The following is a 27631-nucleotide window of genomic DNA, read 5'->3' as shown; positions in this document are numbered from 1 at the left end:
AGATAAATAAAAAGTCATGTGATCAGGGATCTGTCAGAAGATGCTTAGATACAAGGTAATCACAGAGGTAAAAAGTATATTAATATAACTGTGTTGGTTGTGCAAAACTGGGGAATGGGTAATAAAGGAATTATCTATCTTTTAAAACAAGAAAAATTATATTGTAGACTGTCCCTTTAAGAGCATTTAAATCCAGATATTAATCACAAGATCGATCAGCCTCAAAGCTATACGTGAGCAACAGTTCAATAGTAAATACTCTAATACATTTGAACATTTTCAGTTCACACTTTTATGTCAATTAAATGCAAATCACACAGTTACTAAGACTTTCTAGGGTTTTCTTACACAATGGATGTTTTGAAATTTAAACAAGCCATAAAAAAGCCACATTAGAACCTTTAAACATTTTTTTTAATGTTTTGAAATAGACCCCACTGGACTTTATTACTGCAGAATAAAAAAAATATACACTTTATTTAATCCCTGCATGCAATTAATATAATGTGAATAAAATGGCAAAGACAATGCAAACATTTCCAGTGCGATCAGGAGCCAGAAACCAAGTGTTAGTTGTTATCCACGTGCTTTATATCTCAGCAGTTTAACTTTACAGAAGTGGGTTCAACATCTGAGTATTGTAATTAAGAGTCAGTAGACTAATCAATAAATCCTGCAATTATCACATAAATGAAGAGACCACAAGAAAAAAAAACATGTTTAAAAATGTAAAAAAAAAAAAAAAACAACAAAAAGCTGTTGTCTTATTAAATTTAAGTCTTGGTACCAGAGCAGAGATCCAGAGTCTAATGACAGTTTGTCCCTGAGTCATTGTGCTGTAAAACCTTTAGCCAGACCCAGTTAGGCACATAGAAGGCGTCTGGAACCACACAGAGGAACTTGCAGTGACCTGTAAGGAAATTCTTGTGTAAACGTCCTGTAAACACCCAGAACAAAAGCTTTATCTGCAAGAACTCTCAGATTACCTGACTTCCACTACATGAAGAATATTATGTGCAGCCATACACACTGCTATCACACAAAAGGTTAAAGGGACATGAAACCCACATTTGTCTTTCATGATACAGATAGATAATAGAAATGTAAATTATCTAATTTGCTTTATTCTCTTGGTGTCGTTTGTTAAAGAAGCAGCAATGCACTACTGGGAATTAGCTGAACACTGGATGAGCCAATAGCATGAGGCATATATGTACAGCCACCAATCAGCAGCTCTTGAGCCTTTTCAACAAAGAATAGTAAGAGAATGAAACAAATTAGATCATAGAAGTAAATTGGAAAGTTGTTTTAAATTGCATGTTCTATCTGAATCATGGAAGAAAAAACGTGGGTTTCATGTCCCTTTGATTTCTTTCCTTAAAGGGACAGTAAACTCTAAAATAATTGTGCAATGTATTTGAAAGAGCATTATTTAAACATGTTTAAAAAATGTTTTGTTAAATTTGCTTATTTTGATTTTGAAGGTGACAGAAATTACATTTCAGTGCTCAATGCCTAGTAAGAAAAATTACACTGCTTTAAGGTGGACAGTGATTCACACCAGAAACATAAAAACACTTTTTTTTTTCAGTACAGGAGCATCTTTTTTTAACAAAAAAACAAAATCTATTTAAAAATGATCTCTTTTAGATGCAACAAAAATGAATGCAATATTTCTTCATTCTTCCTTATTTATTTATTGCAGGAAGTGGAAAGAAAAATTGCTATGGCTCATTACAAACAGATGTTTAGATTTATAGCACTAATTCCCAAGAATCATTTATTTTATCACTGACAAAATGCTGATTAAATATAATTAAAGTCTATGAAAAAAAAGACACAAAAACAAAGCGTATTCATAATTTTGTCTATGTTTTTTGCAAACGTGCATGTACGACTGGGATAAAAAATGTCTAATTATCCAACCATAAACTGAAATAACAAAAATGTAGATTTATTGGTTTATTTTTTTATAACTGAGTTCCTATTTATTTTCTTTGCTTGAAAAAATAATGTAATAAATAAATTCTGCGCTATGTCAATAAATCTTACCTGTATAAGCAGATGGTAGTACCGTCTTAACTGTACATCATAAGCTGTATCCACTGTTGAAATAATTATGATAAATGTCAAACTAATGATCAAAGTTTTTAGAAATCATGAAATATGACATAATGAACACATCATTTGAAAACGGTAATACCACAATTGAAACAAATTATTTCTTTATTATGAAATCTAAACCTTTAATTTGTTTAAATAAAAAGAAAGAAACATATTTAGAGAGGGTTTTTTTGTAAATGTTCTTACCTAAATCAAAATCAAAAGTAAAATTCCCCTATTGTTGATTGCCACTGCATGCTATGAAGTCTATTAACCTGGGACTTTTAGAGAAGAACTTGCCCAAAATACAAGAGAATTTTTAGCACTTTTGCTATCACTCCATTTAAGCAGAAATAGAGCCTTGTTTTTAATTATTTACCTGTCAAAACTATATATATATTTTTCAGTAGACAACCCAAGGTATTGATCTAGGCTCATTTTGGTATATTTCATGCCACCATTTCCCTGCCAAATAAAAAAATTATTATCTTATCATTAATCTTATTTGCTTTTTCTGAACAAAGGGGATCCCAGAGAAGCTTTCACAAACTTTGGGTTTTTCACTGAAATTATTAACATACCGCATGTGCAATCATAACACAAATTGTTGTAAAAGCTTCTCTGGGATGTCCTTTGTTCAGAAATAACAGACATATATCGCTTTGCTATTGTTTTTTTGGTAATTAGAAGGCAGCTAATTGCAGCTGCGCACAACACGTCTATTATTCCTGACAGTGAAGGGGAAGGTAGCTTGTAAGGTTAATTTTAGCTTTAGTGTAGAGATTACTCTCCCACCTTGTACTTCCTATCCCCTGGTCCCTCCCAAACAGCTCTCTTCCCTCCCTCACCCCCACTGGTCACCCCATATTAGGTATTTTCAGACAGTCTGCCAATGTGAAAATGTAAGGCTTTTTTTTTTTTACTTAATATTTTTATTTCCAGTTTTCTGCAGTGTAGGATCCCACCTGACCCTCCAAACATGCCTGATCCCTCCCAAACAGCTCTCTAACCCTCCCACCTCTAACTAGTACCTGCCATCTGAGGTATGGGCAGCTGTCTGCCAGTACCTATAAAATGATTTTTTTATATGCTATTTTTTTCTGTAGTGTAGCGGTCCCCCCACCTCCCCAACTCCCGCGATCCTTAGTTAGGAATCCTCCACCCCCCTAACCCCCTTTTTCTGTAGTGTAGCTCCGTCATCCCTCCTCCATCCCCCCTCCACTGCTGGACCACCCACTTCCCGGATTACTTCCCACACCACCCGCCGGCACCAGCAGATGATCGTCACCATCTGTAACGATCTGGCATCTGCCCTCATATGGAACCGGAGCACTGATCACGCTCCCGTTCCATATGCTGGCAAATTCCTGGAGCTCAGGAACTTCAGCCGCTGGAGCTTCCTGATGCTCAGATGTATATACACTGCTCAAAAAAATAAAGGGAACACTTAAACAACACAATGTAACTCCAAGTCAATCACACTTCTGTGAAATCAAACTGTCCACTTAGGAAGCAACACTGAGTGACAATCAATGTCACATGCTGTTGTGCAAATGGGATAGACAACAGGTGGAAATTATAGGCAATTAGAAAGACACCCCCAATAAAGGAGTAGTTCTGCAGGTGGTGACCACAGACCACTTCTCAGTTCCTATGCTTTCTGGCTGATGTTTTGGTCACTTATGAATGCTGGCTGTGCTTTCACTCTAGTGGTAGCATGAGACGGAGTCTACAACCCACACAAGTGGCTCAGGTAGTGCAGCTCATCCAGGATGGCACATCAATACGAGCTGTGGCAAGAAGGATTGCTGTGTCTGTCAGCGTAGTGTCCAGAGCATGGAGGCGCTACCAGGAGACAGGCCAGTACATCAGGAGACGTGGAGGAGGCCATAGGAGGGCAACAACCCAGCAGCAGGACCGCTACCTCCGCCTTTGTGTAAGGAGGAACAGAAGGAGCACTGCCAGAGGCCTGCAAAATGACCTCAAGCAGGCCACAAATGTGCATGTGTCTGCTCAAACGGTCAGAAACAGACTCCATGAGGGTGGTATGAGGACCCAACGTCCACAGGTGGGGGTTGTGCTTACAGCCCAACACCGTGCAAGACGTTTGGCATTTGCCAGAGAACACCAAGATTGGCAAATTCGCCACTGGCGCCCTGTGCTCTTCACAGATGAAAGCAGGTGCACACTGAGCACATTTGACAGACGTGACAGTCTGGAGATGCTGTGGAAAACGTTCTGCTGCCTGCAACATCCTCCAGCATGGCCGGTTTGGCAGTAGGTCAGTAATGGTGTGGAGTGGCATTTCTTTGAGGGGCCGAACAGCCCTCCATGTGCTCTCCAGAGGTAGCCTGACTGCCATTAGGTATCGAGATGAGATCCTCAGACCCCTTGTGAGACCATATGCTGGTGCAGTTGGCCCTGGGTTCCTCCTAATGCAAGACAATGCTAGACCTCATGTGGCTGGAGTGTGTCAGCAGTTCCTGCAAGACGAAGGCATTGATGCTATGGACTGGCCCACCCGTTCCCCAGACCTGAATCCAATTGAGCACATCTGGGACATCATGTCTCGCTCCATCCACCAACTTCACGTTGCACCACAGACTGTCCAGGAGTTGGTGGATGCTTTAGTCCAGGTCTGGGAGGAGATCCCTCAGGAGACCATCCGCCACCTCATCAGGAGCATGCACAGGAGTTGTAGGGAGGTCATACAGGCACGTGGAGGCCACACACACTACTGAGCCTCATTTTGACTTGTTTTAAGGACATTACATCAAAGTTGGATCCGCCTGTAGTGTGTTTTTCCACTTTAATTTTGAGTGTGACTCCAAATCCAGACCTCCATGGGTTAAAAAATTTGATTTCCATTTTTTAATTTTTGTGTGATTTTGTTGTCAGCACATTCAACTATGTAAAGAACAAAGTATTTAATTAGAATATTTAATTCATTCAGATCTAGGATGTGTTATTTTAGTGTTCCCTTTATTTTTTTGAGCAGTATATATAAGTTGTGCAGTATGATAAGCAAAATACCGCACAACGTATATATATATATGTCTTGATGGGTTAAGGGATTAAAGGGACAGTCTAGTCAAAATTAAACTTTCATGATTCAGATAAGGCATGCAACTTTAAAGAACTTTCCAATTTACATTTATAATTAAATCTGCTTTGTTCTCTTGCTATTCTTTGTTGAAAGCGAAACCTAGGTAGGCTTATATGCTAATTTCTAAACCCTTGAAGGCCACCTCTTATCTCAGTACATTTTGACAGTTTTCACAGCTGGATAATGCTAGTTCATGTGTGCCATATAGATAAAATTGTGCTTACTCCAGTGGAGTTACCTAGGAGTCAGCATTGATGGGCTAAAATGAAAGTCTGTCAAAAGAACTGCAATAAGAAGCAGTCTGCAGAGGCTTAAAAACAAGGTAATAACAGCGGTAAGCTGTATATTAATATAACCGTGTTGGTTATGCAAAACTGGAGAATGGGTAATAAAGCAATTATTTATCTTTTTAAGCAATAACAATTCTGGAGCACACAAAAATGAAAGGGAACTTTGAAGTTTGTCAGGAAAAAAATCTGCTACTTCTTTGAAATTTAAAGTAATAGTAATTTTATTACACATTTGTTGGTTGTGCAATTTATACCATAATTAATAGCCCTTTAACACTTTCAGTTAGTAATAGTCAAAAGCAGTTTCTTACTTGATACATTATCAAATATCAAAATGTTCATGAATGCTATTTTTGATACTCTTCCCAGTAGATGGAATAATATATTATTTCCATGAAGTGCCTTATATAGAGCTCGTTTTCATTGAGCCGTAATTAGAATTGCATGCGCTCGCAAACCGATAAATAAGCTGTCGGAAGCAATATCGTTTATCGACTGCTTCCAACGGCCCGTTACAACTCAATTTTGGCAACCGGACTCCGGCTGCCAAAAACATTATCGTGTCCCATACAAAGTTTTAGAAGCCGTTAATCTTTAAATAATACCCAGTTTCTAATGCCCGCGCAAACCGTTACTACACTGTCGGAGGCTGCCAGTAACAAATATTACACCCAGCTCAACTAGGTGTAAAACAGGAAAAAGGTGCTCTTTGAGACCTTTTTCCCATTGAAATCTAACCCGACACGTCAAAACCCCTCTATCCGCCACCCCCCCACATCGCAATTTATAATAAATCTATTAACCCATAATCCGCCATGCCCCACAATGCAAACTAGCTATTAAAACTATTAACCCCTAATCTGCCATGCCCCATATCGCAAAGTATCTATTTAAACCATTAACCCCTAATCCGCCAACCCCCATATCACAAAGTATCTATTTAAACCATTAACCCTAATCCGCCAACCACAATATTGCAAAGTATCTATTTAAACTATTAACCCATAATCCGCCATTCACCCACATTGCAATTAACCTAATAAATCTATTAACCTCTAATCTGCCATTCACCCACATCGCAATTAACCTAATAAATCTATTAACCCCTAAACCGCCATTAACCCACATCACAATTAACCTAATAAATCTATTAACCCCTAAACCGCCAAACCCCACATCGCAATTAACCTAATAAATCTATTAACCCCTAAACCATTAAACCCCACAATGCAAATAACTAATCACTAAGCCCCCTTACCTAACACCACCTAAATTAACCCCATTACATAAATTAAAATAATCCTAAATTACAATTAAAATAAAAGATCTATCATTTCTTTAAAAATAAAAAAAATAATTTTAAATTAAACTAAAATTACAAAAAATAAAGGAAGTCTAACATTAATAACTATCAAAAATATAAAAACTTAAACCTAATCCCTATGAGAATAAAAAAGCCCCCCCAAAATAAAAACACCCCCTAATCTAATACTAAACTCCCAATATCCCTTAAAAGGGGCTTTTGTAGGGCATCACCCTACGTTAACCAGATCTTTAACATTTAAAAAAAAAATAAGTTCCCCCTAACAGTAAAAACCTCCACCCACCAAACCCCCAAAATAAAAAAAACTAACACTAAAAAATCCTAAACTACCTATTGCCCCTAAAGCGGCATTCAGCTCTTTTACTGCCCTTAAAAGGGCATTCAACTCTTTTACTGCCCTTAAAAGGGCATTCAGCTCTTTTACACTGCCCAAAATCACTTTTCTTAAAAAAAAAAAACAAAAAACCCTTTAAACCCCCAAATAGGTACTCACTATTCCTGAAGTCCAGCAGAGAAAGTCCTCTTCCAGGCGGTGGTGAAGTCTTCTTGGAGCCGGCAACATCATCCATCTTCATCCAGGACCAAGCCGGCGCGGAGCCTAGATGATCGCGGAACTGAAGACCGATGACAGCAGAACTGAAGACCGGCGAACGAGGGACTGGAGAACAGCAAACGGCGACCGCTGAGCCAAAGAGCGTGGAAGATCCTCTTCGTACGATCACCGCCGTACACTGAATATTGAATGCAAATTACGCGTTTAAATATGGCGTCACCTGCATTCCTATTAGCTGATTTGATTCTTCAAATTCAAATAAGCCAATAGGATGAGAGCTACTGAAAACCTATTGGCTGTTTTGAACGCTGCACGCTCCTGAGTTTACGTCCCTGCTTTTAAACAAATGATACAAAGATTTTGAACAGCCAATAGGATTTTAGTAACTCTCATCCTATTGGCTGATTTGAATTTGAAGAATCAAATCAGCCAATAGGAATGCAAGTGACGCCATATTTAAACTCATAACTTGCATTCAATATTCAGTGTACAGTGGTGATCAAATGAAGAAGAGTCTCCACGCTCCTTGGCTCCGCAGTCACCGGTCTTCATTTCCTTGGTCGCCGGTCTTCAGTTCCGCGGTTATCGATCTTCACTTCCGTAGTTATCTGCACTCCGTGCTGGCTTGGTCCTGGATGAAGATGGAAGATGTCGCCGGCTCCAAAAAGACTTCACTGCCACCTGGAAGAGGACTTCAGGAAAGGTGAGTACCTATTTGGGGCTTAGAGTTAGGATTTATTTTTATTTTTTGGGGGTTTGTTTTTTTTAGAATAAGGATTTTGGGCAGTGTAAGAGCTGAATGCCCCTTTAAGGGCAGTAAAAGAGCTGAATGCCCTTTTAAGGGCAATGCCCATACAAATGCCCCTTTAGGGGCAATGGGTAGTTTAGGATTTTTAAGTGTTAGGTTTTTTTATTTTGTGGGGTTTGGTGGGTGAGGGGTTTTACTGTTAGAGGGGGGACTTAATGTTTTTAAAGGTAAAAGAGCTGTTTAACTTAGGGCAATGCTCTACAAAAGGCCCTTTTAAGGGTTATTGGTAGTTTAGTATTAGATTAGGGGTTGTTTTTATTTTAGGGGGGATATTTATTTTCATAGGGATTTGGTATAATTTTTTTATTTTTGATAATTTGGTTTATTATTTTATGTAATGTTAGACTTTTTTTACTTTTTGTAATTTTAGATTAATTTAAACTTAGGTTTTTTTTTATTTTTAAAGTAATGTTAGGTTTTTTATTTTAATAGTAATTTAGGATTATTTTAATTTATGTAATGGGATTAATTTAGTGGGTTTTAGGTTAGGGAGCTTAGTGATTAGTTATTTGCAATATGGGGGCATGGCGGTTTAGGGGTTAATAGCTCAAATGACTTGATTGCGTTGTGGGGCATGGTGGTTTAGGGGTTAAAAGCTTAATTGGGTTAATTGCGTTGTGGGGGATTGGCGGTTTAAGGGTTAATAGAATTATAACGTTAATTGCAATATGGGGGCATGGCAGATTAGGGGTTAATAGTTTAAATAGATACTTTGCGATATGGGGGTTGGCGGATTAGGAGTTAATACATTAGTTATTGCAGTAGGGGGGTTGCGGTTGAGAGGTAGATATTGTGCATGGTTGAGGTGTTTGATATTATTTTAACAGCGAGCGACGGGGAAAATATATGCGCTGCACTTGTATGCGGCGCCGTATATGTGATCGAGTGTAGTGTAAGGTTGGGTTACCATAGTAACCTATTAATGTTTTAGAAAGCCGGCATTGGGTGGAAGCGTTAACACAACGCTAACTTACACACGAAAAGAGCGACCGCACGCAAAGCAAAACCATTTTAAATGGAAACCTGGTACTAAAAATGGATCCGTAAATTACTTTTTGCTGTCGGCCGCTTCGGTAGTTTACGGCTCCATTTTTAACGGCTCAATGGAAGTGAGCCCATAGATGACAATCATGATTACTGAACTAAATGAAATATAATTAGTGAACACCAACCTTTTCTCGACTCATGTAAAGCCCTGCCCCATCGCTTGACAATATCTGAAATGTTTCTGAAAAGATTTAGAAAATAGAAAATAATCAAATCAGACAATTCTATTAAGTGTAAAACTATATTATGTGTTCAAATGCCGGTATTGTAGAAATATAAAACGTTAATTTTATTCAAATCTTTGAAATGAGACACTAAAATGGTTTAAAAAAATGAAGATACTATAATAGTATGATTTAAACATTGGTGCATATGTGTATGAGTTGGTCCATGTTTTGCTAATGTGTGCATTAAATCATTTGATCATTAGAGAAAAAAAATCAACTGTATTAAGTATCATGTAAAAATATATTTAGTGTAAAATGTATTAAGATTTTTATTGTTTATTATTATGTTTTCAAACAAGACTTAAATAAAGTTATATTAATTAAAGGGACAATCAACACCAAAATTGTTATTGTTTAAAAATATAGATAATGTTTTTGCTACCCATTCCCCAGCTTTGCACAACCAACATTGTTATATTAATAATTAAACTTTATAACATTTAAACCTCTAAATTTCTAAGCCACTATAGACAACCTTTTATCACATGCTTTTTCACAACAGGAGACTGCATGTTCATGTGGGCCATATAGATAACATTGTGTTCACGCCCGTCGGTTGTGCATGACACTGCACTAATGGGATAAAATGCAAGTCAATAGATAATAAATAAAAAGTCATGTGATCAGGGGGCTGTCAAAAGAGGCTTAGATACAAGGTAATCACAGAGGTTAAAAGTGTATTAATATAACCATGGGGGCTGTGCACAACTGGGGAATGGGTAATAAAGGGATTATCAGTCTTTTTAAACAATAACATTTTTTGGAGTTGACTGTCCCTTTAAGGGCCGACTCAATAATTTGTTACTGGTAATGTGCTGTTTAGGTCTGAGAATAAAATGATGCCCCCAACTCTCTCTCCTCAGTCTAAACCACTGGTTTCATTCCTATCCTCAGACCTCCCTAACAGGCCAGATTGTGAGGATATCTGAGCTAGAGCACAGGTCAAACAATCAGCTGATTAGTAACCATGGTTATTTTACTGCTCTCACCCAAGGTAATCCTGAAAAGCTGACCTATAAGGAAGGTCTGATGACAGGTTTGAAAACCAGTGATACATAGATATGTTCTTAAGGAAACCCAGGCTAAACAGATTATTTCTATGCCAAATTGATGACATTCTAAGGCAAGAATTATATGATCTCATTTGTTAGAGTGTGACATTTGTGCATTCCTTACCCTAGAACTTTATATAGGTAAAGCTTTGTGTGGGAACCAAAAGAATTCTAGCTCCTAAGAACAACATGGTGAGCTAATCAGACCCATGGCCAGCTCAACCATGGGACTAAGTTGGTCCAATGGACCCAGGCAGCACTTGACAAGGGCAGTTAGTCACTGTCAGACACTGACCCCTCCTGTCCTCTTTCTCCATGGGGAAGCTCCCAACAGCATAACCTTACATGCGCAAAGACACAGTAAGGAGCGAAATTCAAGTTGGACATGTTTAATTGTGCATAAGCATTGGTTGCATTCAGGTAGGCAGGTTTAGTAAGGCCTAGTAGGTTGATATGCTAATCAGTTATGTTACTACGGGGGGGCATCATTTAATTCTTGGACCCAGGTAGCACAATATCTTGAGCAGTAGTAATAGTTGCATAACCCATCAATAACCAGTCACTCTGAGCTTTGAATTTGTTAGGCCTGTGACAAGATCTGTGTGTTTAAATTCATTAGGAATGTTAATCACATGGGCCTGATTATCAAAAACTTACCAGCATGGAGAGAAATTTCTCAACATCTTTGGGGCTTTTTTGAGCATTATGATACAATGTCGGTGTCTCTCCTTTACATCCTGTGTGGTTCATAGTAAGATAAACAGCTCTCAAGCTAAATGTTACTTTTCTGAAATTCTTTGAGGGACATCACAGTACTGATGGGACTTTTATATCAACTTGCCAGAGTTGAGAGCTTTAAATCAGCAGGCCCATGGAGTTATTGGGTCAGTAACACAAAAAACAAAATTTATGCTTACCTGATAAATTCCTTTCTTTTGCGATGTACCGAGTCAACTGATTCATCCTAACTTGTGGGATATTGTCCTTCCTGACAGGAAGTAGCAAAGAGAGCACCACAGCAGAGCTGTCTATATAGCTCCCCCCTTAACTCCACCCCCAGTCATTCGACCGAAGGCCAAGGAAGAAAAAGAGAAACTATAAGGTGCAGATGTGACTGAAGTTTACATTAAAAAAAACTATCTGTCTTGAATAGACAGGGCGGGCCGTGGACTCGGTACATCGCAAAAGAAAGAAATTTATCAGGTAAGCATAAATTTTGTTTTCTTTTGCATGATGTACCGAGTCCACGGATTCATCCTAACTTGTGGGATACCAATACCAAAGCTTTAGGACACGGATAAAGGGAGGGACAAGACAGGAACCTAAACAGAAGGCACCACTGCTTGCAAAACCTTTCTCCCAAAAATAGCCTCCGAAGAAGCAAAAGTATCAAATTTATAAAATTTTGAAAAGGTATGAAGCGACGACCAAGTCGCAGCCTTACAAATCTGTTCAACAAAGGCATAATTTTTAAAAGCCCATGTGGAAGCTACCGCTCTAGTAGAATGAGCTTTAATCCTTTCAGGAGACTGCTGTCCAGCAGTCTCATAAGCCAAACGGATGATGCTTTTCAGCCAAAAAGAAAAAAGAGAAGTCGCCGTAGCCTTTTGACCCCTACGCTTTCCAGAATAGACAGCAAACAAAGAAGATGTTTGACGAAAATCTTTGGTTGCCTGCAAATAAAATTTCAAAGCACGAACCACGTCCAAGTTGTGCAACAGACGTTCCTTCTTACAAGAAGGATCAGGACACAGAGAAGGAACAACAATTTCTTGATTGATATTCCTGTTAGTAACAACCTTAGGTAGGAACCCAGGCTTGGCACGCAAAACCACCTTATCAGCATGGAACACAAGATAAGGAGAGTCACATTGTAATGCAGATAGTTCAGAAACTCTTCGAGCTGAAGAGATAGCAACTAGGAACAAAACTTTCTAAGATAAAACCTTAATATCTATGGAATGCATGGGTTCAGAACTCTAAGAACTAAAGTTAGACTCCATGGTGAAACAATAGGTTTAAACACAGGCTTAATTCTAACTAAAGCCTGACAAAAAGCCTGAACGTCTGGAACATCTGCCAGACGCTTGTGCAACAAAATAGACAGAGCAGATATCTGTCCCTTTAGGGAACTAGCTGATAATCATTTCTCCAATCCCCCTTGGAGAAAAGACAAAATCCTAGGAATCCTGATTTTACTCCAGGAGAAGCCTTTGGATTCGCACCAAAAAATATATTTACGCCATATCTTATGATAAATTTTCCTGGTAACAGGCTTTCGAGCCTGAATCAAGGTATTTATGACTGACTCAGAGAAACCCCGCTTTGATAGAATCAAGCGTTCACTCTCCAAGCAGTCAGTTGCAGAGAAATTAGATTTGGATGCTTGAATGGACCTTGAATCAGAAGGTCCTGTCTCAATGGCAGAGACCATGGTGGAAGGGATGACATGTCCACCAGGTCTGCATACCAAGTCCTGCGTGGCCATGCAGGCGCTATCAAAATCACTGATGCTCTCTCCTGTTTGATTCTGGCAATCAGATGTGGAAGGAGAGGGAAAGGTGGAAACACATAAGCCAGGTTGAATGACCAGGGTACTGCTAGAGCATCTATCAGTACAGCCTGAGGATCCCTTGACCTGGAGCCGTAAAGAGGAAGCTTGGCGTTCTGACGAGACGCCATCAGATCCAATTCTGGTGTGCCCCATAGCCGAACCAGCTGAGCAAACACCTCTGGATGGAGTTCCCACTCCCCCGAATGAAAAGTCTGACGACTTAGAAAATCTGCCTCCCAGTTCTCTACACCTGGGATATAGATCACTGACAGATGGCAAGAGTGAGCCTCTGCCCATTGTATTATTGTTGAGACCTCTATCATCGCTAAGAAACTCTTTGTTCTGCCATGATGATTGATATAAGCCACAGTCGTGATGTTGTCTGACTGAAACCTGATGAATCTGGCCGAAGCCAGCTGAGGCCATGCCTGGAGAGCATTGAATATTGCTCTTAATTCCAGAATATTTATCGGTAGGAGAGCCTCCTCCCGAGTCCACAAACCTTGAGCTTTCAGGGAATTCCAGACTGCACCCCAGCCCAGAAGACTGGCGTCTGTCGTCACTATAACCCATTTTGGCCTGTGGAAACACATTCCCTGGGACAGATGATCCTGTGACAACCACCAAAGAAGAGAGTCTCTGGTCTCTTGATCCAGATTTATCTGAGGAGATAAATCCACATAATCCCCATTCCACTGATTGAGCATGCATAGTTGCAGTGGTCTGAGATGCAAGTGAGCAAACGGAACTATGTCCATTGCCGCTACCATTAGTCCGATTACCTCCATACACTGAGCCACTGACGGCCGAGGAATGGAATGAAGAGCTCGGCAGGTGGACAAAATCTTTGATTTCCTGACCTCCGTCAGAAATATTTTCATGCCCACCGAGTCTATCAGAGTCCCTAGAAATGAAACTCCTGTGAGGGGGGAAAGAGAACTCTTTTTTACGTTCACTTTCCACCCATGAGACCTTAGAAAGGCCAACACTAAGTCCGTGTGAGACTTGGCTAGTTGGAAGGACGACGCTTGAATTAGAATGTCGTCTAGATAAGGCGCCTCTGCTATGCCCCGTGGCATTAGAACCGCCAGAAGGGCACCTTCGTGAAGATTTGCGGCACCGTGGCCAACCCGAAAGGAAGAGCCACAAACTGATAATGCTTGTCCAGAAAGGCAAACCTGAGGAACTGGTGATGATCTTTGTGGATAGGAATGTGTAGATATGCATCCTTTAAGTCCACGGTGGTCATATATTGACCCTCCTGGATCAATAGTAAGATAGTCCGAATGGTCTCCATCTTGAAAGATGGAACTATTAGGAATTGGTTTAGGATCTTGAGATCCAGAATTGGTCTGAAGGTTCCCTCCTTTTTGGGAACTATAAACAGATTGGAGTAGAACCCCTGCCCCTGTTCTGCTTTTGGAACTGGGCAGATCACTCCCATGGTAAAAGGTCTTCTACACAGCGTAAGAACGCCACTCTTTTTGTCGGGTTTACAGACAATTGAGAAAGATGGAACCTCCCCCTTAGAGGGGAATCCTTGAAATCTAGAAGGTATCCCTGGGTTACAATTTCTACTGCCCAGGAATCCTGAACGTCTCTTGCCCAGGCCTGAGCAAAGAGAGAGAGTATGCCCCCTACTAGATCCAGTCCCGGATCGGGGGCTACCCCTTCATGCTGACTTAGTGGCAGCAGCAGGCTTTTTGGCCTGTTTACCCTTGTTCCAAGCCTGATTAGGTCTCCAGGTTGGTTTGGATTGAGCAAAGTTCCCCTCTTGCTTTGCAGCAGGGGAAGAGGTAGAGGGACCACTCTTGAAGTTTCGAAAGGAACGAAAATTATTTTGTTTGGTCCTTGTCTTATTTGACTTATCCTGAGGGAGGGTATGACCCTTCCCTCCAGTAATGTCTGAAATGATCTCTTTCAATGCAGGCCCAAATAGGGTCTTACCTTTGAAAGGGATGGACAAAAGCTTAGATTTAAATGACACATCAGCTGACCAGGACTTAAGCCATAACGCTATCATCTAGTGGGGTCTCCATCTGAAGAGCCTCTTCTAGAGCCTCAAACCAAAAGGCAGCTGCAGTGGTTACAGGAAAAATGCATACTATAGGTTGAAGAAGAAAACCTTGATGAACAAAAAGTTTCTTTAGGAGACCCTCTAATTTTTTATCCATAGGATCAATGAAAGCACAACTGTCTTCAATAGGTATAGTTGTACGCTTAGCCAGGGTAGAAATAGCTCCCTCCACCTTAGGGACCGCTTGCCATGAGTCCTTTATGGTGTCAGAAATGGGAAACATTTTCTTAAAAACAGGAGGGGGAGAGAACGGAATACCTGGTTTATCCCACTCCTTAGTAACAATGTCTGAAATCCTCTTAGGGACCGGTAACACATCAGTGTAAACAGGAACCTCTAAATATTTGTCCATTTTACACAATTTCTCTACACAATCATCCAGAGTAGCTAAAACCTCCCTGAGCAATAAGCGGAGGTGCTCTAGCTTAAATTTAAATGCCGTCATATCTGAATCTGTCTGAGAGAACATTTTTCCTGAATCAGAAAGCTCTCCCTCAGACAGCAAATCCCTCATCCCTACTTCAGAACATTGTGAGGGAATATCGGATACGGCTACTAAAGCGTCAGAAGGCTCAGCATTTGTTCTTAACCCAGAGCTACTGCGCTTCCCTTGCAACCCAGGCAGCTTAGATAAAACCTCTGTGAGGGTAGTATTCGTAACTGAAGCCATATCTTGCAAGGTGAAAGAATTAGATGCACTAGAAGTATTGGCGTCGCTTGTGCGGGCGTTACTGGTTGTGACACTTGGGGAGAACTAGATGGAAAAACCTGATTTCCTTCTGTCTGAGAATCATCTAATGCCAAACTTTTATAAGTCAAAATATGCTGTTTGCAATTTATAGACATATCAGTACAAGTGGGACACATTCTAATTCTAAGAGGGGGTTCCACAATGGCTTCTAAACAAATTGACACTGAGGAAACTTATTGTTCAGACATGTTTAACAGACTAGTAATAAAGCAAGCAAGCTTGGAAAACACTTTATTTAATGAAAAAAACACAATTTGCAAAAACGATACTGTGCCTTTAAGAGAAAAAAAGGCATATACAAACTGCAAAACAGGTTAAAATTGCTTCAATTTTTCTGAAATTTTAACAGTGTACCCACTAAGCTTTTGAAGGATTGCACACAAGTTAATAAGCAATAAACCCCCAAATGAAAAAACCGGATTGAAATATGTCTAAAACTGGTTAAAACCCCCTAAAGCACCTTGCCACAGCTCTGCTGTGGCCCTACCTGCCCTTAGGAAGCGATAATATGGGGTTTAAAGCAGTCCCTCAGAAGACTCTCAGGACCTCAGGAGAAGTTGCTTGTTGCTTGTAAATTTAGGCCCCGCCCATCTCACTCGATGTTGCTGGGGCCTACACAAAACTAACAAACCCTGCCTGAAAGCCATGTGGGTTATAAACAACCCCAAAGAACCCTCAAGCAAATGTCCCATAAAACAGAAAACGTTACTCCCAGACACAAAAACGTTTGTCCCAAATTCACATAACAAAGTGAGTGCCCACAAAAAAATTAACCCTTTATACAAGCTAGTAAAAACCTCTGATAACACTAGGATTACTGCTTACCCTTCCCCTAATGGGGACACTGTCAGCATTTCTGAGTTAACACAGTCTCTGCAGAAAATATGACTGAACATACCTCATTGCTGTATAGCAAGAAACAGTTCCTCACACTGAAGTTTTCCTGTACGCCTCAGCTTCTGTGGGAACAGTAGTGGACCTTAGTTACAAATGCTAAGATCATCATCCTCCAGGCAGAAATCTTCATCTATGTCCTGCCTGAGAGTAAATAGTACAACACCGGTACCATTTAAAAATAACAAACACTTGATTGAAGATAAAATAAAACTAACAATTTAACACCTCTTCTCTTTACTCTTCCTGCTTAGAGCCAGCAAAGAGAATGACTGGGGGGAGGGGGGTGGAGTTAAAGGGGGAGCTATATAGACAGCTCTGCTGTGGTGCTCTCTTTGCTACTTCCTGTCAGGAAGGACAATATCCCACAAGTTAGAATGAATCCGTGGACTCGGTACATCATGCAAAAGAAATTGCATGTACTAAGCCTAGAGCATACATTTTTGCATTAGAATATCACTTTAAACTTAGTGATAACATTCATCTTTAGTACATTGTTAAGCTCCTTAAAAAATAAACATTTTGTCCATAGGTGTTTAAGCATAGATCAACTAGGCCTAGGGCAGTAAAGTTAATATGTCAGAAGGGAATCATCTGGGTTCAAGACATCCAATCAGTTTACTAATAACAAAACTATTATAAATGCAAATAAAAACATACAAATTTTTGCCTAGATTTAGAGTTCTGCGTTAGCCGTCAAAAGCAGCGTTAAGGGGTCCTAACGCTGGTTTTGGCCAGCCGCTGGTATTTAGAGTCAGGCAGGAATGGGTCTAACGCTCACTTTCAAGCCGCGACTTTTCCATACCGCAGATCCCCTTACGACAATTGCGTATCCTATCTTTTCAATGGGATCTGCCTAACGCTGGTATTTAGAGTCTTGGCTGAAGTGAGCGGTAGACCCTCTACCGACAAGACTCCAGGCGCAGAAAAAAGTCAGTAGTTAAGAGCTTTCAGGGCTAATGCCGGTTTATAAAGCTCTTAACTACTGTGCTCTAAAGTACACTAACACCCATAAACTACCTATGCACCCCTAAACCTAGGCCCCCCCACATCGCCGCCACTATAATAAATATTTTTAACCCCTAATCTGCCAACCGCACACCGTCGCCACCTACATTATCCCTATGAACCCCTAATCTGCTGCCCCTAACATCGCCGACACCTACTTAATATTTATTAACCCCTAATCTGCCCCCCAACGTTGCCGCTACCTAACTACACTTATTAACCCCTAATCTGCCGACCGGACCTCGCCGCTACTCTAATAAATGTATTAACCCCTAAACCGCCTCGCAAACCCTATAATAAATAGTATTAACCCCTAATCTGCCCTCCCTAACATCACCGCCACCTAACTTCAAGTATTAACCCCTAATCTGCCGACCGGACCTCTCCGCAACTCTAATAAATGTATTAACCCCTAAAGCTAAGTTTAACCCTAACCCTAACACCCACCTAAATTAAATATAATTTTAATCTAACAAAATAAATTAAATCTTATTAACTAAAGTATTCCTATTTAAAACTAAATACTTACCTGTAAAATAAACCCTAATATAGCTACAATATAACGAATAATTATATTGTAGCTATTTTAAGATTTATATTTATTTTACAGGCAACTTTGTATTTATTTTAACTAGGTACAATAGTTATTTACTATTTAATAGCTACCTAGCTAAAATAATTACAATACTTTAGTTAATACGATTTCATTTATTTCGTTAGATTAAAATTATTTTTAATTTAGGGGGGTGTTAGGGTTAAGGTTAGACTTAGCTTTAGGGGTTAATACATTTATTAGAGTTGCGGCAAAGTCCGGTCGGCAGATTAGGGGTTAATACTTGAAGTTAGGTGGCGGCGATGTTAGGGAGGGCAGATTAGGCGTTAATACTATTTATTATAGGGTTTGCAAGGCGGGAGTGCGGCGGTTTAGGGGTTAATAACTTTATTAGAGTAGCGGCGAGGTCCTGTCGGCAGATTTGGGGTTAATAAGTGTAGGTAAGGTAGCGGCGACGTTGGGGGGGGCAGATTAGGGGTTAATAAATATAATATAGGGGTCGGCGATGTTAGGGGCAGTAGATTAGGGGTACATAGTTATAATGTAGTTTTCGGTGGTGTACGGAGCGGCATATTAGGGGTTAATAATATAATGCAGGTGTCTCAGCGATAGGGGTGTTTAGACTCGGGGTTCATGTTAGGGGTGTTTAGACTCGGGGTTCATGTTAGGGTGTTAGGTGTAGACCTAGAAAGTGTTTCCCCATAGGAAACAATGGGGCTGCGTTGGGAGCTGAACGCTGCTTTTTTGCAGGTGTTAGGGTTTTGTTCATCCCAAACTGCCCATTGTTTCCTATGGGGGAATCGTGCACAAGCACGTTTTGCCAGCTTACCGCTACCGTAAGCAACGCTGGTATTGAGGGTTGAAGTGGCTGTACATTAGGCTCAAAGCACCCTTTTTGGAGCCTAACGCAGCCCTTCAGACAACTCTAAATACCAGCGTTGTCTTAAGGGTGCGTTGGGAAAAAAAGCGGCGTTAGCTACGCGGGTCTTTACCGACAAAACTCTAAATCTAGGCCTTTGTATTTTATCCAATTGTCTTCAGTTCTGACCCCGCACATCTTCAAAACTGTACTTGAAATTACTGACAAAATATACAGGGACTTTAAGCTGCTCATTTGACAAATACAATAAATACACTTTTGTAATTTTAAACAAACTTTGATGCTTAGAAAACCTGGTCCTGTTTTCAGTCATATTTTTTCCACACAAACTTATAAAGGGTGACTTTGCAGCATAAGGAAGTATTGTGTGACTGTTAATTATTGTTAGTAATTAAACTTACTGTAAAATGCTCTCAGGCGAACCATGCAGCACAGATAATCCACCAAATTTAGTCTCTTCGCAAAATCTCCATATCGGAACATCAGTCGGTGCAGCATATCATTACCAGCGAAAATTCCTAAATTGCACAATACAAAAACACATAACTATTACATTATTTTACAAAATGCAAGGCCATATTTAAACTTCTTTTTATGTATCTTAAGTATATGATTTTAACTCATCTAAAAAGTTTGTAATTATATATATGATGTAAGGTAAAATATACAATACATGTGTAAAAGTGGCTAATCTTGCCATGATAAAGAATTGTATGTATATATATATATATATATATATATAATGCTCTGAGAAGAACAGCACACACCATCAATATACAACTTCCCAGTGCACTACCAAGTAACATAGTCAATACCTTCTGAAAATCCAGATGCTGTGTAAATCCCTGTGGATTATCAAATAACGTAGGCACTCTGGGTATGGTTATACCTAGAGTGCCTATGTTATTTGAGAACCCACAGGAGTTTACACTGCATCCGGATTTTCAAAAGGTATTGGCTTTATATATATATATATATATATATATATATATACAATTTTGTTTTTATACTCTTTGATATTGACCAGTTAGGGCTAACTATAAGAGTTTGTGACCTGTTTTTAGCAATCACTGTGTAGTATGTAGCCAGTTCAGGCATACTTTGGAAAACACAAAAAGAGAGAAGTACTGAACCGCGAATTGAACAATAGCTGGTCCCAGGTGGTAACTCACAATAGAAAAAGCTACTGAGCTGTTGTCCATGTCTGGTTGAGAGCTTCTCATTCTCTATTTACTGTACTTAGGAAAACCAGCTTACTATTTTTTTAATAAAACTAATTTTGTTTTTATGCACGAGGAAGCTTATTCATATCCACCAACTTAACTACTTGCCTCTGTAAGCTCATTAGTGTAAGCTCTTCTAAAAGACAGCATTAGTGCCGTACATTGAAAAAGCCTCAGCATTTTGGAGAAAAACATAAAATGATATACAAACACTACACACACTTGCATTGCTTCTGTTTTCACATACAAGATATATATTCAAATAACAAATGCAATTTTACTGAAATAAAGGGACATTAAAACCCACACAATTTCTTTTGTGATTCAGACAGAAGATACAATTTAAAAATTTCTATTATTTCTATTATAAAATTTGCTTCATTCCCATGGTATTCTGTGTTGAAGAGATACCTAGGTAGCATCTGGAGCGCTACATGGCAGGAAATAGTGCTGCCATATAGTGTTCTTTTGCATATGGATAAGCTTCTTGCCTAACTTCTGCAATCTAGTTTTCTTTTGCATATGGATAAGCTTCTTGCCTAACTTCTGCCATCTAGTGTTCTTTTGCATATGGATAAGCTTCTTGCCTAACTTCTGCCATCTAGTGTTCTTTTGCATATGGATAAGCTTCTTGCCTAACTTCTGCCATCTAGTGTTCTTTTGCATATGGATAAGCTTCTTGCCTAACTTCTGCAATCTAGTGTTCTTTTGCAAATGGATAAGCTTCTTGCCTAACTTCTGCTATCTAGTGTTCTTTTGCATATGGATAAGCTTCTTGCTTAACTTCTGCCATCTAGTGTTCTTTTGCATATGGATAAGCTTCTTGCCTAACTTCTGCCATCTAGTGTTCTTTTGCAAATGGATAAGCTTATTGCATAACTTCTGCCATCTAGTGTTCTTTTGCATATGGATAAGCTTCTTGCATAACTTCTGCCATCTAGTGTTCTTTTGCAAATGGATAAGCTTCTTGCCTAACTTCTGCCATCTAGTGTTCTTTTGCAAATGGATAAGCTTCTTGACTAACTTCTGCCATATAGTGATCCAGACTCGTGCACGTTCCTTAGCTTAAGTCCCTGCTTTTAAACAAATTATACAAAGAGAATGAAAAAAAATCATAGAAGTAAATTAAAAAGTTGTTGTATGCTCTATTTGAATCAGGAAAAAAAAGGGGGTTTCATGACCCTTTTAAACATATTACCATTCCAAACATAACTCACCCGTAGAATTAACTGCTTTCTGTAGTCCATATAAATCAAGGAATCCACATTGGTTTGTATCAATTCCAGAGAAAATATTCTTAAAAAGAAATATGTTACACTGTGATTAAGAAAACATCTGAAACTTAATTTTAAATTATGACATAAAAGTATTTTTTCAGTTTTATGTTTTTATAATATATTCCTAAATGTCTGTTCTTTTAACTTAACAGACTTGCTATAATATAAAAGAAATTACATATAACTTTAATTAATTGAAAACCATATAAGTGTCAGTAGACAGCTTTTTTAACCAATAATAGTTTGTCTATTTACCTTAAATTTGGTAAGATATCTCCATAAGCGGGTGAAGTTTTCAAAATCCAATATTCCAGTACCCATATACTGTGTATGAAGTCAAGGAAATGTTATACTCTGAGCATGATATATTTGTATATAATAATACTATATTATAAATAAGTAAAATCAATAATAATATGCTAGAGCTTTTCACTTTGAGAGAACTATGGTGTTTATCACAATCTTGCTTTATATTTTCAATAGATAATGATTTCTGAATTTGGGCCAGAATTGTCCAATGTGGTTTTTCGGCATGCTACAGGGGCGTATTAAGGCATAGGCCAACGAGGCCGGTGCCTAGGGAGGCAGATTTTTAAGGGGCAGCAGAATTTTGAGTCCCTAGGGCCACTCTACTGAACTCAGGGCCGGGTGGCTAAATCAACCAATTACAAATGACTTAAATGGCTGGCCCAGCTATTGCTATCCTATGGGATTGTATGTGGATGCGCATGTCGTGGTGACAGTGGAGGCGGAGCTCATTTACGCACCCTGGCCTGGACTGAGAGGGAATGCGGTATTCTTCCTGGCTCCATCGCGTGATTGAGACTCACACAGACCACACAGTGCAGTGTGCACTACACCATGACCACTGTGAAACAGCAAATGCCTTTCTCCCTTCAATACATCTTCATTAGGCATTAAAATACTTAAATGGATTAGTCACTAAATACTTGTACATTTACTGTTTATCTATCTGTCATACATGCAAAGTATTTATTGCTGAATCTATACAACTATGTGACTTAAAACACAACTGAAAATATGTTGTATGCATTTAATACATTCAGAAACAATACAAGTATATACTTTATTATGATTGTATCATGTGACTTTATCCCCTAGGATACAATTCCTAAACCTATCATAACTACTGTTGTATTTTTAAAGTACTTTTAAAAGCCAGTTTGTATATTCATTACATATTTATCCAAGCAGATATTTTGCTTAAATAACTGTCAATCACCAAAGAAGATGTTTAAGGTTAAACAACTACCTACTGACAAACTATCATACAGTGAAGGATATTTTTTTCTGATATAAACACTTTAATCATCTGACTTGCAAAATAATGTCTTTATATATATATATATATATATATATATATATATATATATATATATATATATATGTGTGTGTTTGTGTGTGTGTGACCAGAGTGAATGCAAGCCCTGGTGAACATCTACTTAAAAAGACATTATTTTTTTTATTTTTTACACCCTGCCCCAAAAATATTATGTCTAAAAAAAGGCCTTAAACCTGGGGTGAGGTGGGGGGGCAGCAGAATTTTGAGTGCCTAGGGCAGCACAAAACCTAAATACGCCCCTGGCATGCTAAAATGCTTTTGCTTAAAATCGAACAAAACACAATGAGCTAGATTATAAGTGGCGCATTAGCAGTAACACATGAACAAAAAGGGGTTTATTGCAGGTGTTTTCACGCGTTGGGTTTACCGCTCGTATTGCAAGATAAAAGTAAACAAGAATGCGTGAGCACAATCGTGATTTATATTAGAATGATTTTCACATTCCTCAGAGCCCTGGTTAACTGTTTCTCAAAACAAAGAAGTGTCACAAAACACATGAAAAATACATTACATCGTACAGTTACACTCATAATAACACCATCTAATAAAAGCTATTCACAAAAAATATTACAAACAAAAGTTATAAGGGCCGAAAGATATGAGGTCTCAGGTGTTAGAAAAGAAAAAAAAGTAAAGGAAAGTAAAGGGCTTTAACGCTTAAATACATATACAGTACATGCCTAAAGGTGTATACAGTGGGTATGGAAAATAATCACATTTTGTTGCTTTGCAGCCTGAAATAGAGACAGACACAGGTGGTAATATCCTATGATAGGGTTGTTTCTCTGCAGCAGGCACTGGAGCACTTGTCAGGATAGAAGGAATAATGAATGGGCAAAATACCATCAAATTCTTGAGGAAAATCTGCTGCCCTCTGTCAGGAAGTTGTCAATGGGAAGAAGGTTTACCTTCCAACATGACAATGACCCAAAACACTCAGCAAAAATGACCACACAGTGGTTGAAGGAGAAAAAGTTGAATGTCTTTGCATGGCCTAGTCAGAGCCCAGACTTAAACCCCATTGAATATCTGTGGCATGACTTGAAGACTGCAGTCCACGAACGGTCACCATCAAATGTAACGGAACTGGAGCAGTTCTGCAAAGAAGAGTGGGCAAATATTGCACAGTCTAGATGTGCAGAGTTATTAGAGACAAATCCCAAAAGACTTAAGGCTGTAATTAAAGCAAAATGTGGTTCAACTAAATACTGACACAAGGGGGGTGATCCTTTTTCCAACTCAGTGATTCTGTTTTTGAATTGTCTATATTTTTGCCTGACATGTTGGTTTTATATATTTCACTTGGATGTAATAAGTTGCACTGAGTAATTACAACTGGATAAACAAAAATTGTGTCTGTCTTTATTTCTGGCTGCAAAGCAGCAAAATGTGATTATTTTCAAGGGGGTGATTCTTATATATATATATATATATATATATATATATATATATATATATATATATATATATATATATATATATATGTGTGTGTGTGTCTTTATGTATGTATATATGTATTTACAGATATATACACATATAAACACATAGAAACATATGTACACATATATAGACATTCATATAAGTGCATTTGATGCCTTTGCAGTTAAGTAGATAAGAACATGAAAAGGCATATCTATGCAATATTCATATTTAATAAATGTTTTAACTATGTATTTACTGTATATATTTTACATTCCAATGTTCAGCACATATCAGAGTACATTCTATGTATTTATAAATAGATATGCCTATATATATATATATATATGTATATATCTATACTTATATAATCATGTATAAATATTTAGGTATAGATATACATTGTACCAGAATACCATCATATATTTGTAAGAATATGTACTGTGTTTATGAATAAATAGAGCAATGTGAAGAACATTGGAATGTGAAAAATTCATATTTTAATGTCGGGTTAGGAAACATGAGAATTTGCGATCAGGTTTGCGCGCGAGTTGGATGTGAAAGTAGTATAAGTATGATGGTTTTGTCAAACTCATTTTGACAAGTGGACATGCCCCTTTCTCCTCCCCTAATCCCTCCCCTTTCCACTCCCACTTGTATGCCCCTTTTTTATATGAATTTGATATAAAATTGATATAAAAAAGTGTTTTTGATACTTATTATTACATGTTGTCATAGCATATGTATGTCTGTATGTGAAAGTTATCACTCATACTGTTGTGTGTATATTGATTATGTTTTACTAGTAAAAATTGATCTCTTTAAATTTACTTATTCTATTTATTTTATTTTTTTACTTTGATTTTTAGGATTATGATATGCAACAGAGCTTTAAAGAATCTATCGTTCAGCCCTTTACTGAAGCCTTTAAGTAATGTTTAAACTTTAATTTCTAGGTATACAATTAATTTCACTAATTTAAGAAATGACAGCATAATTTATGTTTACAGGTTACATGTCAGAGTCTGAAATCCTGAATATAGCAAATCAAAGTACTTTAGACAAACTGTTTGCAATCGCATGAGACAGCACAAAATATTTTAGTACAGATGATAAGCTACTAAAACACTTTTTTTTTTCTTGACTGTAAATAGTAAAAACAAAACTTTAAAAACTTTTTAATTTTTTTATATTTATAGAAGCCCTGTCTGATGTAAAAAGTCATTATTACAACTAATAATATGATGACATCACAACAGCCGTATGATTATAATAGTAATGGTAAGATTTTTTTTTCCTTCATAATATACATTATAATATACAAGCTAAAGTCACCAGGTTTTTTTCCATGATCAGTATGTTTTAAGCTAAGTATATATATATATATATATATATATATATATATATGCTGTCAGCATTTATCATTGCACCAGCAGTTCTTGTGAACTGCTGGTGCAATGCCGCCCCTCCAGATTCGTGGCCAATCGGCCGCTTTCAGGGGGTGTCAAGACACTGTCAATCAACCCGATCGTATTTCTGTCAGCCGCCTCAGAGCAGGCAGACAAGTTATGGAGCAGTGCTCTTTAGACGGAGCTCGATAAGTCGGCCCCTCTAAGTTAAATATATTTATATATACATATATATATATACAGGGAGTGCAGAATTATTAGGCAAGTTGTATTTTTGAGGATTAATTTTATTATTGAACAACAACCATGTTCTCAATGAACCCAAAAAACTCATTAATATCAAAGCTGAATAGTTTTGGAAGTAGTTTTTAGTTTGTTTTTAGCTATAGCTATTTTAGGGGGATATCTGTGTGTGCAGGTGACTATTACTGTTCATAATTATTAGGCAACTTAACAAAAAACAAATATATACCCATTTCAATTATTTATTTTTACCAGTGAAACCAATATAACATCTCAACATTCACAAATATACATTTCTGACATTCAAAAACAAAACAAAAACAAATCAGTGACCAATATAGCCACCTTTCTTTGCAAGGACACTCAAAAGCCTGCCATCCATGGATTCTGTCAGTGTTTTGATCTGTTCACCATCAACATTGCGTGCAGCAGCAACCACAGCCTCCCAGACACTGTTCAGAGAGGTGTACTGTTTTCCCTCCTTGTAAATCTCACATTTGATGATGGACCGCAGGTTCTCAATGGGGTTCAGATCAGGTGAACAAGGAGGCCATGTCATTAGATTTTCTTCTTTTATACCATTTCTTGCCAGCCACGCTGTGGAGTACTTGGACGCGTGTGATGGAGCATTGTCCTGCATGAAAATCATGTTTTTCTTGAAGGATGCAGACTTCTTCCTGTACCACTGCTTGAAGAAGGTGTCTTTCAGAAATTGGCAGTAGGACTGGGAGTTGAGCTTGACTCCATCCTCAACCCGAAAAGGCCCCACAAGCTCATCTTTGATGATACCAGCCCAAACCAGTACTCCACCTCCACCTTGCTGGCGTCTGAGTCGGACTGGAGCTCTCTGCCCTTTACCAATCCAGCCACGGGCCCATCCATCTGGCCCATCAAGACTCACTCTCATTTCATCAGTCCATAAAACCTTAGAAAAATCAGTCTTGAGATATTTCTTGGCCCAGTCTTGACGTTTCAGCTTGTGTGTCTTGTTCAGTGGTGGTCGTCTTTCAGCCTTTCTTACCTTGGCCATGTCTCTGAGTATTGCACACCTTGTGCTTTTGGGCACTCCAGTGATGTTGCAGCTCTGAAATATGGCCAAACTGGTGGCAAGTGGCATCTGGCAGCTGCACGCTTGACTTTTCTCAGTTCATGGGCAGTTATTTTGTGCCTTGGTTTTTCCACACACTTCTTGCAACCCTGTTGACTATTTTGAATGAAACGCTTGATTGTTCGATGATCACGCTTCAGAAGCTTTGCAATTTTGCTGCATCCCTCTGCAAGATATCTCACTATTTTTGACTTTTCTGAGCCTGTCAAGTCCTTCTTTTGACCCATTTTGCCAAAGGAAAGGAAGTTGCCTAATAATTATGCACACCTGATATAGGGTGTTGATGTCATTAGACCACACCCCTTCTCATTACAGAGATGCACATCACCTAATATGCTTAATTGGTAGTAGGCTTTCGAGCC

General features: G+C 38.5%; 1 protein-coding gene across 2 annotated transcripts in view; it reads right to left on the bottom strand.

Annotated features, from left to right (window-relative positions):
• Positions 1-396: 396 nt before the first annotated feature.
• The window catches only part of LOC128658135 (calpain-13-like), a 278722-nt gene continuing 251487 nt past the window's right edge, over positions 397-27631 (bottom strand). For both annotated transcript variants that reach the window (XM_053712635.1, XM_053712634.1), the window contains 6 exons: positions 21983-22051; positions 21668-21746; positions 19629-19745; positions 9357-9412; positions 2053-2105; positions 397-910 (listed from right to left, as the gene is read on the bottom strand). In XM_053712635.1, coding sequence (XP_053568610.1) covers positions 2079-2105; positions 9357-9412; positions 19629-19745; positions 21668-21746; positions 21983-22051 — 348 coding nt within the window. In that variant the 3' untranslated portion in view covers positions 397-910; positions 2053-2078. The remainder of the gene's footprint in view (positions 911-2052; positions 2106-9356; positions 9413-19628; positions 19746-21667; positions 21747-21982; positions 22052-27631) is intronic.

Source organism: Bombina bombina, chromosome 4, assembly GCF_027579735.1.
Source record: "Bombina bombina isolate aBomBom1 chromosome 4, aBomBom1.pri, whole genome shotgun sequence".
NCBI classification, from domain to species: Eukaryota; Metazoa; Chordata; class Amphibia; order Anura; family Bombinatoridae; genus Bombina; species Bombina bombina.
The sequence above is the reverse complement of the archived record's forward strand: the minus strand, read 5'-3'. Positions and strand labels throughout refer to the sequence as shown.